The 21,138-nt window shown below is 36.3% G+C and overlaps 3 protein-coding genes across 31 annotated transcripts in view; 2 read left to right on the top strand and 1 right to left on the bottom strand.

The window, feature by feature from the left end:
• Positions 1–3,084, bottom strand: part of LOC306857932 (actin-binding LIM protein 1-like) — a 73,592-nt gene extending 70,508 nt beyond the window's left edge. For all 28 annotated transcript variants that reach the window (XR_013783155.1, XR_013783156.1, XR_013783159.1 and 25 more), the window contains exon 1: positions 2,894–3,084. The gene's annotated coding sequence lies outside the window, so the exon portion shown is untranslated. The remainder of the gene's footprint in view (positions 1–2,893) is intronic.
• A 1,878-nt stretch (positions 3,085–4,962) lies between these two features.
• On the top strand, positions 4,963–8,906 carry LOC306857931 (pseudouridylate synthase TRUB1-like). Of its 2 annotated transcripts, XM_079398212.1 has the most exons (8): positions 4,963–5,105; positions 5,260–5,358; positions 6,490–6,545; positions 6,839–6,920; positions 7,013–7,085; positions 7,188–7,327; positions 8,106–8,162; positions 8,264–8,905. In XM_079398212.1, the coding sequence occupies exons 1-8, from the start codon at positions 4,982–4,984 to the stop codon at positions 8,476–8,478; spliced, it is 846 nt and encodes a 281-aa protein (XP_079254338.1). In that variant the 5' UTR covers positions 4,963–4,981; the 3' UTR covers positions 8,479–8,905. The 2 variants fall into 2 exon arrangements, with proteins under 2 accessions (XP_079254338.1, XP_079254339.1); XM_079398213.1 differs by lacking the exon at positions 5,260–5,358 and having other exon boundaries at positions 8,264–8,906.
• A 2,722-nt stretch (positions 8,907–11,628) lies between these two features.
• The window catches only part of LOC306857976 (attractin-like protein 1), a 102,133-nt gene continuing 92,623 nt past the window's right edge, over positions 11,629–21,138 (top strand). The window contains exon 1 of the mRNA XM_079398295.1: positions 11,629–12,752. Coding sequence (XP_079254421.1) covers positions 12,517–12,752 — 236 coding nt within the window. The 5' untranslated portion in view covers positions 11,629–12,516. The remainder of the gene's footprint in view (positions 12,753–21,138) is intronic.

Genomic DNA, 21,138 nt, shown 5'->3' with positions numbered 1-21,138 from the left:
ATTTATTCAGGAACGAAACATCACTATACCTGTGAGTTGCTCATGTAAGTGTTAACGGTTGATCCTGCTTTTATTTTGTTTTGGACTCTTTTCAGGTTTTTGTTGGCGAAGCAAAAACAGATGTTACAATACGTTTCAAAAATATAAATTACTTAATCATGACCGCCTCTTAATAGACATTTTGCGTCAGAGCTTCATAAAACCATTACTTACATCACAAATTCAGTATATTCTAAAATAGTTATTTGCCGGATCCTGTTATTTAGCTTAATTGATGCTATGTTCAGGAATGATTCAAACTATTTATCCAGCAAGCACAACTAAACCCAAGTGACTAAGCAGGATACAAAGAAAGCGTAGCATGAGCTGGACAGCAGGAATTATGATGTGTCATTCTGCTGAAGTAAAGTGATTGTGTTTCCGTGTCTCCAAAACAAAGCCATGTCAAACAGAGTAGGTTCTATTGCAGCAAAACTCCAAGCGCTCTGGCCTCCATCCTGCTCACCCCATCAAGAGACAAGTCTCAGAGTCTGACAACCACTTAAAGCAATGATAAGAGACATATCTTACAGGGATGACCTGAATTGGGACAGAGATAAGTAGAGCAAACCTCGTTTACAATCCTCAGTCTAATCAGTCTTGAAATATCTCACAAGAAGTTTTCATTTAGTAATTTAGACACATTAAAGGAATAATGAGAGGGGTGAGTAAATGATGACAGAATTTGAATTTTTGGGTGACCTATGAGATGTTTTCCCATTTCAAAAACTGCCAATTTCTGAAGGTGAAAGTGATAGAGCTGTACCAAAGTCATCTTTCCTGTAGAATATATGTGAGGGCTGTTGGGAAAGAAAACAGTGGTATCACTGCTCTGATTAAAGCGCAAAGAAAAACAAGTCTTGAGAGGTTCCTACTCGCTGGATGTTGTTAGAGACGGTTTACTTTTCAGATTCTCACGCTGATTTCAGCTGACAGCTTTAACTGGGCTTCCCCAGGGGTCAACAGTGATCTTGGGTCCAAGAAATGGAGATACAGAGAGAAAGAGGGAATGCACCACGAATAATTGAGAACAATGAGGAGGATATTGAGAATCACGTCAAGAAGATCTGCCAGTTAGTGTTTAATTGTTTGTTCTTTTGAATAGAGTAGAACGGAGCTAGTTGTCACACTTTTTTACTTCAGTGAATATTTCTCAGGATTTCTTTTTAAAATTACATGCCTTTAAGTCATGGCTACAAAAAAGCAATTAAATATTTCAATTATTTTTTTTTAACACACATTATCCTTTTTGTGACAACATGCCCCTATAGCAGTAGCACTTATGTTCTAAGCTGGTACAACAGATCCTGCTATTAAATAGCTTTTTTGCTTTTGCATGCTGTTATATTGATTGTTTCATCACAAACCTTATATTTACTGAGATATAACCTTTTTGAAAACCTCCTGTGTGACAGCTTGCCCAATTTATCCCTACTTAGATTTTGATGATTTCTTTTGCTTTGTCAAACTTATTCCACAGTTTTACAGATGTCTGGTGTTTTAATTGCACTCCAGTGACCTCAACAATTAAAATGAAATGACTGGACAACTGGGAAAAGGCTTGCTGATCTTAAGTGCAATGTTTAAAGTGAACTCTATTACTCTGGGCTACTAGAGGTCTTGGGGACATTGCAAGAAAATCATGGACTTGCTCTTGCACTGTGAATAGGACTTCACAAAAATATAATGGTCTGAAAGTCCGAAACACACTTCCAGCCAAAATGTCAGATGCAGGAATTTTATGACCAAAAACCTCCAGACTTATATACAGAACTATTCTGCATCTACTTCAGTTTAAGTTGCAGTCTTTGTTATTTAGATTTAATTCAAAAACACTGCACCATTAGAAGAAAAGCACCATTCTTGAGAATAACTATAATTATAAAAAAAACTAAAACTATACTGGCATTCATCCACTTGAGCCTTTCTAGCAGAGATAGACAAGCAAGCCTCAGACTTAGAAATCACAAAAGTTAAATCTATAATACTGCAACACTTTTCAAGAATAATTTCTTAGACACATGCTGTAATTATAGCATGGTCGAGGCTTATGACTGTGGCTCATGGTAGCAGTAGCCCGATTCTTTAAATAGACTCAGCACCACAAATCATCTGCAGTGGTTGCGGTGAGTCTGTAATTGAAGTCCAGAAACCATTTGAACTGTCAAAGCAAGAATAATAAGAAACATTCAATGGCGTATACATCATCATCTCATGTGACGCTAATATGAAAAGGAGAGCACCCAACAGTGAGAGGACAAAATGTAATGCAAAATGCAAATAATACACTAGTCAAGTAAGCTTTGTTTCTTCTCTGTGTCCTTCTTGAACTTTATTTAACCCTTCAGTTGTCTTCAGGTCATTTTTTTAAGTCTGTAAAAATATAGGCTTATACAATAACAATATACTAAATATAAGTTTGAAACCAGACCTGGTCAGGAATCCTTGAATAAATTGTGAGATATTATGCAAAGTCAAAAAGAAAATTATCCAGACAAAGGGACACCTTTCTCCAAAAAAAGTTTTTTACTTCTTTTTGTTAATGCATCAATAATCTAAACAACTAAATCAAAATTCAATTTTAAAAGCCTACACATCAGAAGCAGAAAAAAGCAAATTAATAGTGTTTGTATTAGGCATTTTTATATTAAGTAGGCTACTAATATAATGCATGTAGCCTCACATAGTTGTCAGATTTGATATTAGCAAAAACAGGTGTAGAGACATCTCATCTTATTCTCAGCAGAATGAAGCACGTGTCAAATAGACTGACCTCTTTTGAATGCGTATGAATAAGACTTTTGTCATCGCAAAATAGAAAATGCCTTTTTAAAACTACATAAAAACTGGTTACCTCTTGTTGACATGATGCAGTATGAAAACTGGATTTTCCTCTTGAAAAACGATGATAGTGGTCGCCAATGTGCCTTTCAATCCAAAATACAGTTCCCCGACTACAGATAAGCAGAAAGTGTGCAAGCTCTATGTCCGTGAGCAGCGGAGCAGCTCTGGATCTCGGCATCTGTGTTCACTACAAAGCGCGACAGAATAACGGGAACCGGAGGCTTACACAATGGGCGTGTCCTGCACGATAGACTGACTGCTACGGTACAGTAACCGCTGAAGCAGCTATATTTTGACAACCCACTCCTACTTTAATAGTAACTACTGTTTTTCTGACTTTAACAGATTGGGATGTTGCCTTTTAAGTTTTTATATTATATCTTTCAAACCCTTTCTTTTCGAAGATTAAAGTTACTGTGATTTGTTTAGTGTGTACATTTATAAAAGAACGCACTTGATTAATGTACCATTTAAAAGGTACCATTCTAAAAAATTATTAATAAACATAATTATAATGTTGTAATAATAAACCCTCTGTATAGGCTATACACAATATTAATATAATTGCATAATAGCCTACTTATTCTAATAGTACTATTCATAATACTTATTATATAGGTCTAATTGATATGTGAAAATATAACAAATATCCGACACATTGTTTTTTTGTTAATCCTACTGTATGTCTATGCTTCTTCAGTAATAATGGGTAAATGTCGCCATCATGTGGTAGGCTATATCTGCCGAAAAAAACCCCAATAGAACTCTGACCAAAACACTATAGAAAATGTAATGGATTTAATGGTTATAATGGGAATTATATTGGTTTTAATGGAAACTATAATGGTGTCTACTGGTATGTGATGGATTCTATTGGTGGGATGTTAAATCCTATTGGAAAAATGTCCAAAACACTACAAAAAGCAAAGTATACAGGCCCAGTCTCTGTGCAAGCAGGCAATGTTATATAAAAGTTGTCCGCCACAGCTGATCTAGAGTCAGCTCTCGTAGTTAAGTTTTAGTTAAGATATACTATGGGAAACTGCTGCATTTGTGAACTTTATACAGGAGCAGCAATCAGTAGTCAGCAGTGTTGGGGGTAACGCATTACAAGTAACGTGAGTTACATAATATTACTTTTTTTCAAGTAACTAGTAAAGTAACACATTACTTTTTAATTTACAAGAAAATATCTGAGTTACTTTTTCAAAAAAGTAACTCCAGGTACTTTTTTCCCATTTATTGACTGACAGTGCGCTGTAGTTCTAGACTAAATGTGAATGTGCATTAATTCATCTCACACGCAAAAAACAGATTTAGTATTCATCAAAATGAATTAAAACAGTGAAATGCAAACTCAGAATATGATGCAAACTGCAATAATTAAATATGTTAAACAACACTTTTATTAACCAATGTCTTTGCTGCTGACCTTTGATGATCCAGTTCAATAAGCAAAAATGACTTTAGATAAACTAACAATTGTGCTTCATTGTTTTTTTTATTGCTGAAGAGTGTTGAACCCTCTTCTCCTGCGTTCTACTTTACAGACGTGAATTTACTTTTCCTTCAGCCTGAGGTTTATTCATTACACTTTTTGGTGTGAAAGGGCTTTTACATTTGCTATGATTAGAACTTCTTGTATTAAAAACAATCAAGCCCTGCTCATATGGCAAAAGTAACGTAACGCATTACTTTCCATAAAAACACAGTAACGTAATTAGTTACTTTTTTAGGGAGTAACGCAATATTGTAATGCATTACTTTTAAAAGTAACTTTCCCCAACACTGGTAGTCAGTGACGTAATTGCGATCTGAGATCATAAATAGAACACTTGTGTATGTTGAAGGCATAGCCTAACTGATTTTCAGGAATATGCTGTATTAGTGATGCAGCAGGATTTTAGGTGGAATAGCTACAGGGAATGAATCTGTTCTGGCAATATCACATATTAAAATTCCAACTGACGGTGATTTTATGGCCATTTTTGAAGGTGCTTATCATAACTAACTGACCCAAACAAAAGGTCACTCTTGAAAGAACTACAATACTGGCATACGAATGACGTCATCAGCTCGCGCCGTGATAGCAACAAATATGGCTGTGCAGAGCAGTTCGCTATCCAAATTGCAGTCTTTAAATGGTATATTTGCCATTTATAAGAAACAGGGTCCCACCTCCGCGGATGTGTTAAACACACTGAAGAAGGTGCTTTTAAAAGGTAGGCGCGTTTTTAAATTTTTGTTCTTTTAAGGGAACCTTGAGATTCATTCTTAGCAGTAGATGCCAGTCCTTTGCATTGGGAATGAAATAAGCACTGCTAAAATAATTATCAGAATACTTTTTATTGTGTAACGAGTTTTATCATTATACAGAGGCAGGTGTTGCAAATCCCAATCCTCGCAAAAGGAAGAAGCAACATTTAAAAATTGGCCATGGTGGCACCCTGGACAGCAATGCCTCTGGTGTACTCGGTAATGTAATCAAGTATCTTCTATTATTACAGTAAACAAACAACAAATTTACACCATGAGCACTAGTGAAGTCTTACCAGCAATGACATAATAAGACAAGACACCACAAATGAATAGGGTAACAATTTAACCATCATAACGCTAACTTACTTCCCTAGATGATTAATCAAAGTAGGCTACAAGAAAATTAAAGAGAATGTCATTTATGGGATTTTGCTTCAATAGCAATGCATGAATAAACAGTGGTTTACCTGTAGTGTCTTGCCTTAAGTAGAATGTAATAACATATATAAAACAAAATGTGAAAGAATATGATATAATATAAAACAGGGATCTGCAAATCTGGCCCACGAGATCCATTTTCCTGCTCTAACCCTAATCAAACACACCTGAGCATGCTAATCAGTGTCTTCAAGATCATTAGAAAATCACAGGTAGTAGGGTTGTGACGTGAGGAAATTTTCCCACCGGTTAATTTTCCTTTGTTTAAATAGCTCATAAAAGCACCATTAGCAGCAATTCGGCATCAATTGCTTGAATTCAATTCAAGCAACAACAAAATACAACATAGAACTTTTATTAACAAAATGAATAAAAATACACCATGCTATTCCTTACATAAAATAACAAATAACTTACACAAAGTTAAATAGGTATACAAAACTAAAAATCAGTAGGCCTAAAGAATGAGGAACAAATAATTGTGAAACATAGAATGTTTATTAGCTGAACGATTGGAGGCACGGACGGCATACACCTTGATGCAAAATAATGAAAAAAATAGAATACAAAATACACAGTTTAAATAAAATAAAAATCAGCAAATACTGTGGAACCAAATAAATGAAACGAATGTTTGAAAAAAACTTCCATTATCACGGAGATTAATGGCAGAAGTCAACAGGCTTTTCAAAATCCAAAATATTTTTAAAACAGGCGCATTTACATTTAGTTTTGAAACTCTTCTGCCATTGTCTTGTCTTTTTCACCTCACTCTAGCAAGCCTAACAGGTAGGTGAGTTTGATCAGGGTTGGAGCTAAACTCTGCAGCAGATTGGCCCTCCAGGGAAAGATTTGAGGAACCCTGATATAAAATATGTAAGAATATTACTTAAACCTAATGTTTTTCAGTGGTTGGAATTGGTGAAGGAACAAAGATGCTCACCACGATGCTTGCAGGATCAAAGGTAAGTATTTTCTGAGACATAACATATTTGTGTCTTTCTACATTTGTCATCCACACTGTAAAAAAACAAAAAGAAAAAGTTGAGCCAACTTAAAATTAAGGCAACCAGCTTCAGCAGATTTTTGAGTTCTCAACTTGTTTATACAACAAAAAGTTGAGAATCTCCTACAAAAATAAGTTGAGAGAACTCAAAAATCTGCTGAAGCTGGTTGCCTTAATTTTAAGTTGGCTCAACTTTTTTTTACAGTGCACATGTTTTATTACTGTAATATTTGATTCAGTTTTTTTTCATAGAAATACAGAGCTGTTGGAGAATTAGGCAAAGCAACTGATACGCTTGATGTAACAGGAAATGTTGTTGAAGAGAAGAGTTATGGTGAGAATCATGATTTTGTGGCTGCTCTTGTGATGAGGGAATGGATATTTCACAGAAGTCAGTGTATTAAGATTAGTGCTTGTTTTTCCCAGATCACATCACAAAAGAAGCTTTTGAGGAGAAGCTGAAGCAGTTTACGGGTGAAATTATGCAGGTTCCACCTCTGTAAGTCAGTTTGCTCTGCTTGATGCACGATACACTCTTCATAGACGTCTAAATGAATTATGTTTCTTGACGTCATAGAAAATCTGATGTTTGCGTTTAAAGATATTCAGCACTGAAGAAAGATGGCCAGCGCATGTCTGTCCTGCTCAAGCAAGGTCAAGAGGTTGAGGCTAAACCTGCACGTCCAGTCACAGTGTACAGTCTCTCTTTACAGGACTTCAGCCAGCCATATTTCACCATAGGTTTGTCATTTATATGCTAAATTTGGAAAAACATTATATGATAAATATTAATGAATGGTAAATGAAAATTTGCTGAAAATATACTCACCTTCAGGTAATCCAATATGTAGATGAGTTTGTTTCTTCATCAGAACAGATTTGGAGAAATTTAGCATTGCATCATTTGCTCACAAATGGATCCTCTGAAGTGAATGGGTGCCATCAGAATGAGAGGCCTCAGTCCATCAATTAACATCTATTGAGGTGCAAAGCTGCATACCTGTAAGAAACAAGTCCATCATTAAAGTGTTTTAGCTTCAAACCATTGCTGCTAATCAAAATATGTGCTCATAACACGCTTCCTCTGGTGAAAACATCCATCCCCTGTTGTCCTCCCACCACAGAGTCCACTGACATATGTTTCGAAATGTTTTGATTTCGTTTTTCACTTCATAAGACATTAATTGATGGACTGGAGTTGTGTCTGGATTGGAGTGTCGATCATTTTTGGATTATTGTGATGCTTCCATCAGCTGTTTAAACTCTCATTCTAACGGCACCCATTCACTGCAGAGGATTCATTGGTGAGCAAATGATGCAATGCTAAATTTCTCCAAATCTGTTCTGATGAAGAAACAAACTCATCTACATCTTGGATTACCTGAAGGTGAGTATATTTTCAGCAAATTTTCATTTTGGAGTGTACTATGTTAGAATTTTTTTTTTTCCCCATTAAATCATTGTCACAGCTTTAGTTCATATTTTTCATTAAATTTAAATCTATTTTTTGCATTTACAGATGTTGAGTGTGGAGGTGGGTTTTATGTCAGAAGCTTGGTTGATGATCTTGCAAAAGGTAGCACTCTAGAGATATTTATTTCTTGTAATACTACCCTTAAACATTAACATTAATTTACTTGACATAATAATCTGATTTTCACCCCTGTACCCCCGCAGCTCTGTCATCCTGTGCTCACATTAAGGAACTCACTCGGACTAAGCAGGGTCAGTTCACCCTGGAAGAGCATGCACTCAAGGAGGATCACTGGACATGGACAGATATCTCACAGGCTCTGCAGCCCTGCCCAGAGCCATCGGGGCAACAGAAGAATGCCAAGAAGGCAAAATCAAAGCATAAGCCCACCCCATCTGAATCTGAGCGTGACAATTGAGATCAAAATTATTAAAGGTGATAAAACGACCCATCTGATACACAAATTCCATTTGCAGTGAGAGAACTGTAGGAAATTGCCTGGTTCACTCTGATTTGATCTGGCCTCTGTTACCATCCATGTGTATCCATCTTCATTGCCTAGTGAGGATAAAACGGGTATCATCAAAATTGATAATGGATTACTAATGCATCTGAATTCACTTAATGAACAAATAAAAATATACTTGAAAATAGATATTTAGTTTGTTAATAAATGTCTGTCATTTAATTTCTTTTCTCCAGGTCAGTAAATGTTCTAGTCTTTTATTTGTTATTTTCATGTTAGGTAAAAACCATAACATTTATAATAGAAGAAATGCATAACATCAGATTATTGCAGTACTCATGTATTGGAAAATAGCAATAAATTACACTGTTTAAATGCTTGGGGTTGGTAAGATTTTTCGTTTCAGAAAGAAGTCTTCATAACTAACAAGACTGCATTTGTTTGTTTAAAAAATACAGTAAAAAACTAATATTGTGAGAGATTTTAGGGAACTTTTATTAAATATTTTTTTTATGAAATATTATTCCTGTGATGGCAAAGCTGAATTTTCAGCAACCATTACTCCAGTCTTCAGTGTCGCATGATCCTACAGAACTGATTCTATGCTGATTTGGTGCTTTTCTTACTATTATCATTGCTGAAAATGATTTTAAATTGTTTAGTTATTAATTCCCAAATCTTTGGAATGGTATAGTGCGATTTTTATTATATTTTTATATTTCTATCCTTTAAAGGGAGAAGGTGTCTTCCCAACTCAAAATCTTAAAAATTCACACATAAACCAAAAACTAAACATTATTTAAAAATATGTAATTAAAAGCTGATTTCAGATGACACAGGAAAAAACAGTCACACACTAAAGTATGGTTGGCATGGTCTCTTGCTGAACCGAATATAGTTTATAGACTGTTTTTATGTGCACAATCAGCATACTCAGATACTAATCCCTCTTAGTCAGGGATTAAGATCACATTAAATTCTTCTGCTCCAGACTCTGTTTCCATCCATACTTTAATGGCATTAAGAACAAAGAAATCATGTGAAATACCAACCCCACCTCCTTACTTGGCTACTCTTATATAGAGAGAAGAGGCAATACAGTACTCTGCATTGGAATGGATAAATTGATATCTTATTTTTTTTTTTTCACTTTCAGCACACAATATAATTTTTTACCACAGTATATCAAGAGTAGCTGTCATGCATACCACTTCAAGTGCTCTAACTGTACAGCTATATTATATTGTTAAATGTTTACCATCTGGGGGCACTATGGTGCTTTGGCTTCATGAAGGATTTATGGCAAGCCTAAAGCACAGTGGAATGAATAGTAAATCACCCATGATTTACACATAACAATATATGATAATCCTGCAGGTCACTACTGCTGCTGCATCACTGGGCAGTTATGCCGGATGTGCTTTCTGACAGGCTAGGACACGCATGCATGTGGACTGTTGTGCTCAGTGAGTTTGAGTTGCAGTTGCCTGAGGCTTTGATTCTTTCATTCCTGAAGGTCTGAGGAGAAAGTGTCATGTTCCCCAGTGGGCCATGAAAGAATGTAGCTCTAAGTGAGACAGGAATGTTCATAGACTGGAATAATGTGTAAATGCAAAATTTTAAAACCTCTGCCAGCACAGAATATGTGGAGCACTGTATGAATTAAATTAACAATAACTTTATGATATACGTGTTAATTGGCATTCTTTTAACTTTAAATTGGCTCTTTATGTATTTTAACCAAACAGCTCAGTTCCTAAAGTCAGCAATAATGCAGTGATGTTTTTCATCTGTTCAGTGCCTGACTGAATGGGGCTGTTGTGATGGGAATGATCTAAAAAAGGAAAGTCTGTGAGATGTGAGAATCATCACAAAGCCCAATAATTGTCCATGAAGAGTATCAAATTCTGAATTGAGTGTTTTATTACATTCTGTATAACACCTGGCAGATTTACTGTTGTGTGAATATATGTTTTACTTTTTACGGTCTTAAAGATATCCACCGTAGCGTTTGCTTTCTGTATACTATAAACGTTAGATCAAACTGTATAATTTCACTTCGTTATTGTTATTCAGTAAGGATGCATTAAATTGAGCGAATATGACAGTAAATACTTTTACACTGTTACAAAAAACATCTATTTAAATGCTGTTTATGCTTAACTTTTTCAATCCATTGAAGTAATCTGAAAAAGAAGTATCATGCTTTCCACAAAAAATGCAGCACAACCATTTTTAACTGTGATAAAAATGAATGTAACTTGAGCCCCAAATCAGCATATTAGTATGATTTCTGAAGGATCATGTGACACTGAGTAATAACTGCTGAAAATTCAACTTTGTGATATAAGAGATAAATTACATTTTTAAATATATTAAAATAAGATTTTATATTATAATAATATTTCACAATAATACTTTTTTTACTGTTTGTTGACCAAATAAATGCAGCCTTGGTGAGTATGACAGACACCAATGCAACTTACCAACCCCAAATGATCTGAGCTTCATATTATTTATATTAAGAGAGCATATTTTTGAGGTGCATGAAAGTTTGACACTAATAAATGAACCCAAAGAGCTGGACATCATACAGTATTTCAGACTAACTTAAGTTGGCAGCACATAGTGTACTGAGATGCAACTTAACACTCAAGAGAAGGACAAAGTTCATATTTGAGATGGAGGCTTGAAAATGTGATTGAAATCTGGGTCATAAAACCTTGATATTCAGTGAGAATATACATTACTGTCGAGTGGTTTTCAAACCTGTCCTGGTGGACCCCCTGCCCTGCATATTTTGTGTATCTCCCTAATCAGACACACCCAATTTAGTTCTTGCAGTCTCTTCTAATGAGCTGATGAGTGGAATCAGGTGTGTGAGACGAGGGATACATACAAGATGTGCAGGGGAGGGGGTCCTCCAGGACAGATTTGATGATCCCTGCTGTAGTCAATATAATTCATTTTGGACTGTTTTTTGAAAAGAAAAAAAAACAACTATAATAGCGGTAGGAAGTTAGGTTGTCACACACTTCCTGAAGACAAAATGTGTAACAAAGCTTCTCAAGTATAAATATGGCCTATTCCCATTGCGCATGCGCGGACATCTCTGTTCGCTCCAACCTGAGGAGCAGCCAGCGAGAGCTGCTCGTACTATGGGAGCTTAAACGGTGGTCGAGGGGGCCAAAATTCACACACTGAGAGGCTTTCAGCGCACTGGGATGAAGAGGATGTATGCCTACACTGAGGGTCTACGCTTTCGTTAAGGAGTATATCACGTTGAGCCTGAAAAACAGCGAAAAATTATGCGGATAACGGATAGTTCCTCAGGTTTTCCAAATCCCTCAGCGCAAAGGACAACAGCAGAAACAACATCCGTGTTACCCACTGCTGCGGCTATAAAGGATGCTTTTCACTCCGAAACCTTCTCCGTTTAGCGTTTTTTGTGGCATATGAACGTTAGCCACGAAAAGCTCAAGGTTTAGAGGCTTTTAAAGCACAGCAGGAGTGTATTTGGACAGCCAGCTGAATGTTTACGCTTTAAAATGGCTGCGGACGGGATCAGAGTAACACAGCTGAATAATATGATGCTTTAAAGCTGGAAATATCTCATCACTTTAGTTATGGTAATGCTCTGGAAGGAAAGGTTTTTTTCGATGTTATGGGGAATTATTTTCCAGCCCTGTACGTTAACTGCAGGAGGTAACGTAGGAAATTCCTGCTCTTGTTCATAAACACAATGAGGCGAGACAGATGATTTAATATGACTGTGTTTATGCTCGTTTTATATCACACTCGGATCTGGATGTGTTCAATTAAACGATTGCTTGCGTTTTGGGAAACGATCGCTCATAGTTCATGATCTGTAAGTGAACAGATCCCCCCTGCTGTTATAATTGAAACAATCTGGGCACCAATAAACAGGGAAGAAAGGCCGTAAGATATTGATACCCAATTAAACAGCAGCAGCAGCAGCATCCCTAAACCATGAATGCTGGGAAGAGGATGCTCAGACCTGAACTGTTTCTGGTCAGACAGAGACTGCAGGGCATGCAGAGATATTTATGGCTGTGTATGATGTTCTCCCTGGTGCTGATTTCAGACGGCTCTCCATCAGAACCCTGCGAGAAGAGCTGTCTGTCAGGCAGGTGTGTGAATGGATCTTGTGTCTGTGATCGTGGATGGGTTGGGGACCAGTGTCAACACTGCCAGGGAAGATTCAAGTGAGTATTCAAAGGCATTTATATGAAATAGGACTGATTGCAGCTCTGGAGGAACATGAAAGCATGTTGCAAGTGCTTGTCAAATTCACTGAACATGGATGCACATGCACTTTCAGGAAAAAGGTATAAAGCTGTCACTCGATGCGGTGCCTTTTCCAAAGGTACCGATATGTACCACTTAGGGGTAGACACGAATAAAGATGTAAGGATACCACCCCAGTGACAGATTTATATGTGATTTTCTTTTTGTTTTATTCAAATTTAAAGTTTTGTTATTGTGATGCTTAGGAAGGAACAGAGGTCCATTGTATGTTCAATCATCTGTAAAGCATGTTACTGATTGCTGGATTTTCATATTTGTCGGGGAAATTTGGATAACTTGAAAGGGGCTTTTCACATATGTGCACCATCTGGTTAAAAACTGATACGAGGGGCATTTATTTTTGACTGCTTCCTCCTCTCAGACTATTTTCATGTGGCTTAAAATCTAGATTTAATTTCCACGTCGAAACCTTTCTTGGTATACTCCTGGTGAGTCCTGGCACAGATTGGTTGAATTAAAGTTTTGTACTTTTAGCACACACAAATTAAGTTTGCTAAGAAGTCTTAATACCACAAGTGAGAAGTTTTAAATTCATAATGTCAAGCACTGCTAAAAATTGATATCTTCAGTATTTTGTCTTGTTTTCCATAGAAATAGTTGAACATCCTTAAATTTAATTTTCCTTAATGCAAAACGAAGATATGAAGTCTTATTTTTTGAGAAACTATGCGAGTTTGTTAAAAATAAGACCCTATTTGTCAATGGGGCATGACAACTTGTTTTCATTTGAAATCAAGTTGAACCCGTTGGCAGATGGGCCTATTTGTTCTTTTTAAATCAAACTCACTTCATTTTGATCAGTTTCTCAAAAACAAGACTTATCTTCTGTATCAAGTAAATGTATCTTGATGTAAGAATGTTGATATTTTTGCTGGAAAACAAGACAAACTTAGCAAGAATTGCAGTGTGATCAGTAGTTCTAGTGTAAAATTAATTAATGTAATGAAAAGATGTGTTGGAGGTTGAATTTTCAAAACTTTGAAGTGCTGCCAGTACAACTCATTGTTTGCTCCCTAGACATTTATATTTAAACAGCATATTCATGTCCCGCCTTCAATTTATTGCTTAGATTTTCTTTATTTGTTCTTAAAAAGGTTTTCAATTTACCTTCATAAAACTTGCAGTAACCTTGTACTTCACACACGGTTTATATTAGTATTATTTAAATGATTCATAGACATGATCTGATGAGTGTTTTCAAACATCTACTATACTGTCATTATTAATTCTGTGCCATTGTCTTCTCAAAGGATGTCAAAGGTGCTGTGGGTAGACATGATTTAGTTTTAAACAATCTTAGTTTGACAGCTGTATGATAAATGAAACCCTTGAACAAAGCTCCTGCACTGTTTCTTAAAATAGCATCCCGCTCTCGTCGGGTGCAACAAAGATCTCCCTCTTCTCTCCATCTTAGAAGCAGCCAAGATGATGCTGTTGGCATTTATAAGTGCTGTCACTCAAACTAAACTTCAGCCTGACACTTAGACCTGTATAACAAAGGTTGAAGACAACAATAGCTGAATGAAAGGAAATGAACTGTTTTGATGTTCTCGACCATTGTTGGGCCTTTCATGCTGGTCCAGGTGACCAGGAAATACAGAGTTATTATCTGAGCATGTCGTACTGTGTGATCATCCATTAGGTGCTCTATAAGATGCATGATCAAACCGCAAAGGCTGTCATCCTGACAGATTACAGTTTGTTGTTATAAAGACTGGCTAAGTGGACATGAGTTTGAGACATGAGATGAAATTGTGTCTGGTGTGCCACTCCATTGTTTCAGCCATGTGCAGATTGTTTATGAGGATGCAGAATTAATTGACCGTTAGGTTTCAAACTCCTAAGCATCAATTACTGTGCATGATGGTGCTTTAATAATGTAGATGGAGACCAGGGTGTGTCTGCTCAAAGTTAAAATATAACAAGAAATAAGGATGAACACAATTTTTTACTTATTTTATTTCTGACTTAAAATAAATAAATCTGAAAACAGACATTCAACAAAGTGAAATATTAGCTTGGTGTTTGCAATACTAGTTATCAATGTCTAACGAATGGCAAGTTAGTTAATCTTCAAATAGAGTCAACTTTATTGTTAAAAGTGAGTGCTTTATAAATTTCTTGAGCAGTAACTTCATGATGTAGCCTAAAGATAGTCTTGCTCGGGGATGGGTTGGCTTTTTGTGGCATTGTGTGATGTAACTTCCTTTTTCTGTAGTGAAGTTCACACTTAAGATGAAGCCACAGTAGATTACTTTAGACTTCATAAAGATTTTGTAGAGGTTTAAAGAAATTTAACCAATAATGAAACAGTTTAATTAATTTTAAGCTTTGGTTGGTTTTGTCCATAAATTATGTCCTATACAGGTACATCTAAAAAAATGTGAATATCATGAAAAAGGTCAATATTTTGTCACTCATTTCAGAAAGTAAAACCCATATATTATTTAGATTCATTACACACAGAGTGAAATATTTCAAGCCTTTATTCCTTGAAATTTTGATTATGGCTTGCAGATAATGAAAACCCAAAATTCAGTGTCTCAGATAATTTGAATATTACATAAGATTAATAAAAAAAAAAAAAGCATATTTTAAACAGAAATGTGAGGCTTCTGAAAAGTATGTTCATTTCTATATGCTTAATACTTGGTTGGGCCTCCTTTTGCTTGAATTACTGTATCAATGCGGCGTGGCATGGAGACAATCAGCCTGTGGCACTGCTAAGGTGTAATGGAAGCCCAGGTTGCTTTGATAGCGGCCTTCAGGTCATCTGCATTGTTGGGTCTGGTGTCTCTCATCTTCCTCTTGACAATACTCCATATATTCTCTATGGGGTTCAGGTCAGGTGAGTTTGCTGGCCAATCAAGCACAGTAACACCATGGTCATTGAACCAGCTTTTGGTACCTTTGGCAGTGTGGTCAAGTCAATATTATTTGTATAGCGCTTTTAATAATGCAAATTGTGTCAGCAGCTTTACATCGGCTTGGTATAAAGCTGGGTGGCTTTATATCAGCTTTACAGTATTTAGACGGGGAAATAGTTTGTTGAAATGGTGTCATTCTCCTCAGGCCAGACAAAATCGGCAGTTTAAATCTAGGCTAAAGCAGAATCAGATTGTGCAAAGGACTTATCTGGTTCCTGTGGTCTTGTCCCGATGGCCGTCTTGGAGACAGGGTCTTCACTGGGGATCAGTCTCTGGGGCTCATCTAGGTGTCCTGGCTGTAGAGGTCATCTCTAGGTGCTGATCCACCATCTGATCTGGATACGGTCTGGATCTGGGTGGCTACGGTGACCTCGGAATAAGAAAGAAACAGACTAATATTAGCGTAGATGCCATTCTTCTAACAATGTAACAAGTACATCAGGTGTTTTGGGAAGTGTTCCCGGTTCCGGTTGACCTAATTAATGCAGCCTAACAATCCTTAAAGGGATTTGAATTATAGAAATGCAATAGTGTATTATGTGTAAGCAAGGTTAAAGAGATGGGTCTTTAATCTAGATTTAAACTGACAGAGTGTGTCTGCTTCCCGAACAGTGTTAGGTAGATTGTTCCAGAGTTTGGCGCTAAATAGGAAAACGATCTCCTGCCCGCAGTTGATTTTGATATTCTAGGTATTATCAAATGGCCAGAGTTTTGAGATCGCAACGGACGTGAAGGACTAGAATGTGATAAGAGCTCACTCAAATACTGAGGTGCCAAACCATTCACGGCTTTATAGGTAATTAGCAAGATCTTAATGTATACGATGTTTAATAGGGAGCCAGTGCAGTGTTGACAGAACCGGGCTAATGTGGTCATATTGCCTGGTTCTAGTTAGAACTCTAGCTGCTGCATTTTGAACCAGCTGGAGTTTTATTAAACGTACAGAGCAACCACCCAATAAAGCATTACAATAATCTAGCCTCGAGGTCATGAATGCATGAATTAATGTTTCTGCATTTGACATTGAGAGCATAGGTTGTAATTTAGATATTTTTAAGATGGAAAAATGCAGTTTTACAAATGCTAGAAACATGTTTTTCGAAGGAAAGATTGCCATCAAAAAGGTACACCTAGGTTCCTAACTGATGACGAAGAATTTACAGAGCAGCCATCAAGTATTAAACAGTGATCTAGGTTATTACATGCAAAATGTTTTGGGCCAATAATTAACACCTGTTTTTTTCAGAATTTAGCAGTAAGAAATTGCTAGTCATCCAGTTTTTGATATCAACTATACATTCCGTTAGTTTTGCAAATTGGTAAGTTTCATCAGGTCGTGAAGAAATATAGAGCTGGGTATTATCAGCATAACAGTGAAAGCTAACACCAGGTTTCCTAATGATATCTCCCAAGGGTAACATGTAAAGCGTGAAAAGTAAGGGGCCAAGTACTGAGCCTTGAGGTACTCCATACTGCGCTTGTGATTGGTATGATACCTCTTCATTTACTGCCACAAATCGATGGCGGTCAGATAAGAACGATTTGAACCATGCCAGTGCACTTCCTCTAATCCCAACATCATTTTATAATCTATTTAAAAGAATGGAATATAATTTTTTTTTTTAGATGTACATCTGTATATTGTCTGTGTAATGTGCATTTTTATTTATTTTTAATTTTAGAAAGTCACACTTCATGTCATGTAGTTTCTTGATTTGTAGAATGCTTTCTTGAAGTCAGCTTTAAAACTAGAGGAAAATCGTTAAAGGGATAGCTCATCCAAAAATTTAAATTCTGTCATTAATTACCAACCCTCATGTTGTTCCAAACCCATAAGACCTTCGTTCATCATCAGAACATAAATTTAAGATTTTTTTTTTTTGAGGAAATCCGAGAGCTTTCTGACCCTGCATGGACAGCAAGGGTCCTACAATGATCAAGGCTCAGGAACATAGTAAGGACATCGTTAAAATAATCCATGTGACATCAGTGGATCAATGTATTTTTACGAAGCTAAGAGAATACTTTTCTTAAATATAATGACTTTATTCAACAATTCGTCGTCTCCTCTTCACCCTGGCGCTATTTTGGGGAGTATCACGATGCATGCGCATGCTTTGATGTGAACGTAAACAAGGTGGCACCAGGATGACACGGAGGTGACATTGTTGAATGAAGTCGTTATTTTTGTTTTCTTTGCGCACAAAGTATTCTCGTAGCTTCATAAAATGACGGTTGAACCATTGATATCTCTGAATTATTTTAACAATGTCCTTACTATGTTTCTGTTCCTTGATCGTGGTAGGACCCTTGCTGTCTATGAGAAGGTCAGAGAACTCTTGGATTCCATCGAAAATATCTTAATTTGTTTTCCGAAGATGAACGAAGGACTTGCGGGTTTGGAACAACACGAGGGTGAGCATGACAATTGTAATTTTTGGATGAACTATCCCTTTAAAGGGGACCTATGCTCATTTGAGTATGTTGCTTTAATGCAAATGAGCTGGTGCTCCCAGAGAAGAGGGAGGAGCTTCAAGCGCTCAAGCTCCACATTAGCAGTGCTAGCCTTTGCAAATAAACATTCCCCTATCAGTACAAGCCTGTTATCTTTACAGAAAACATACTGTTTAAAAGTCAGTCATCTGATTGTACTGTGCATAATAAATTCGCGTTTATGAATTACACAGACAGGGAGCACATTGCGATTTAAAAATAACAACATAGCTGGTCTCATGGTGCATGGCATGCTGTCACAAACTCGTGATTATGAGCTCAACAAACTCAAGCGATCGACTCATTGCTTTAAATCATTTAGCCTGTGTATAAAATGTATATTTATGGGGGATGTGACACATAATTCTGGAAGCACTTAACATACAATAAGGTCTCATTTGTTAGTGCATTAGTTAATATGAACTAACTATGAGCAATATAATTTGTACAGCATTTATTAATCTTTGTTAATATTAGTTAAAAATTTGCTTGTTCATATTAGTTTTCAGTGCATTAAGTAATTTAACAGATACAAATTGATTTCAAATTATATTGGCGTAAATACATTTCTTGTAAAGATTACTAATCTTTAGTAAAAAGATTCAACTGTAGAAATATTGCACATTGCTAGTTTATTATAACTAATGCAGTTAACTGTTAACAAATGAATCGTTATTGTAAAGTGTTACCGGTTACTTTTACACCACTAATATTTTAAATATGACTTTTCTTGTTTGTAACCTTTTAGCCATTTAGTTCAATTAAAATTGTCCTGCTGTGTGACAAATGCACTTTTAAAAGTACAAAATATTCTATTTAGGATCTCCATTATTACAAAATCATAAAAGGTGCATGCATAGTAATTATAAAAGAATTAGGAAAATCTTTTTAAATGGTTTTAGAATGAGTATAACATTTCACACCACAGGACGTGTCCGCTTCCCAAATGTGCGTCAACTGCCCTTGTGCGAACATCTATTTGAAATATGTCTGTGGTGCTCAGAAATATTGTGTGCTCTACACTGCTGGATAGTTGCTGGTGAACTGATTTGGTATTTGGGTTAAGCCAAGTCGGTCGACATGATCTGTGCACTATTTTTAGTCTGATCTTTATGGATGACTATCTGAAGTGCAATGTAAGCTACATCATCTTCATCAAACAAGCCTAACAGATGCTTGGCTTAAACCAACCGCAAGGTACACTTAAGTCTTGTAGTCAGATCCTGGAACGTTTTCTTCAAGTGTTTGGATGTTTTTATAAAGTCTTTTTTTTTTAAGTAATTAAAATGAACTCTGATTGCTCTGTTAGTGTGGTTCATTTGAATAAATGTGGATGTTGTGATCCGAACCTTGGTGCGCACTAAACAGATGGACTCCTCCAGACAACAGTATTAGTTAAGGAGCCATTGGCTTTTATAAGAAAAATAACAGCTATGCATGCTTTTGACTACAGTATTTCTGTGATTTCTCACAGTCTCTTTCTTGAAATGTTTCATTCCGGTAATGAAACCTTTTTTCCCCCCACTATTTCTCTGCCCTCTTGGAGAAAAAAAACAATCATTATCTTTTGTTTGATCATACTTTCTTGCATCCAAGAAGTAAAAAAAAAAAATTGCCTTTCTGCAATTGAATGATCATTGATAGACATGGAAAGTTGCGTCTCATTTGTTTTAGATCTCAATTTGACACAATTGGAACCTGCCTTTTTCTCAGCAGGTGTGTTATCAGAGTTGGTAATCAACAGAGATAATAGCTTAATTGTTTGAAAAAGTGTTATTTTTTTATTTTGACATGTTTTTGTGACGTGCAAAGATAATCTTTGCTTTCCCTGTCTATATTTTGGCACTCAAACTCTGAAATTTATTTTTTCATAACCTCAATCTTAACATCTAAATTTATACGGTCTTCAGCAAAAATGTCACTCAAAAATTAATATTTTTGATTGCAAATTCAACCACTGTGCAGCCAGGAGCCCTGAACTCTGGTGCAGTTTGACATATACATGAACACATCAAAGGCCAAAGACATCTAAATGAACCAAAAACGATATTTGTCAAGATTGCCTAAAAAGGACAAAATGCTCAAGCATACATAGTTCTTCTCGTCATTGGAGCAGTGTTGCCCATTATAATTTGATGCAGGTAGAACCACAGTCTCCTTACAGCAGTCATTCATGGTGCTGTTTTGACTCCTTTACACATTTTATTAGCTCTTTGGGAGTTAATAACTGGTAATAATACTACCTTATGTACACACATACAATGAATACATTTAGCCCAGCACACAGCAGTTAAAAATGACAGTGTGAATGCTAAGCAAACAAGTACTAATGTATAATTTTCTTGTGTGGTTCAGACCTAAAGAACGAAGAGAACCGAACTTTAAGTGTAAGCACACCTTTAAATTCTATATAAGATGGTAATTTCCAATATATTTTAGTTTCCCTTCATTTTCCTGTATTAGCTTTTAAAACTGGCTTCTAGGTTTCAGTTCATATAGATTACCATTCAGGATCCAGTTAATGTGCAAAATGTAGGCCAGACAAGGTGAGTCCACTGGAGGCAACATATGAAATCTATTTAAAATCTCTCTTGCTTTGGACTAAGCATAGATCCAGTCCTTTGTAATACACCGAGCTCAGTCGGTGTGGATGTCTCCTGCATCACACTTCACCCAAACCTCCTGGACAAAAACCAAGTGTGTTTGAATCCTATCAAATTGCGCTTCCACTCTAAAATCCCCTTTGTCAGTAAAAGTGTCACAGTTTACATTTCACAGCTATTAACAGTCACTTTCTCAACAGATCTTCCTTTTGTACACTCAATCTTTCTCTGTCTTGTTAAATATAGCTCCTTGGTGTTTT

Source organism: Barbus barbus, assembly GCF_936440315.1.
Source record: "Barbus barbus genome assembly, chromosome: 38".
NCBI classification, from domain to species: Eukaryota; Metazoa; Chordata; class Actinopteri; order Cypriniformes; family Cyprinidae; genus Barbus; species Barbus barbus.
The sequence above is the reverse complement of the archived record's forward strand: the minus strand, read 5'-3'. Positions and strand labels throughout refer to the sequence as shown.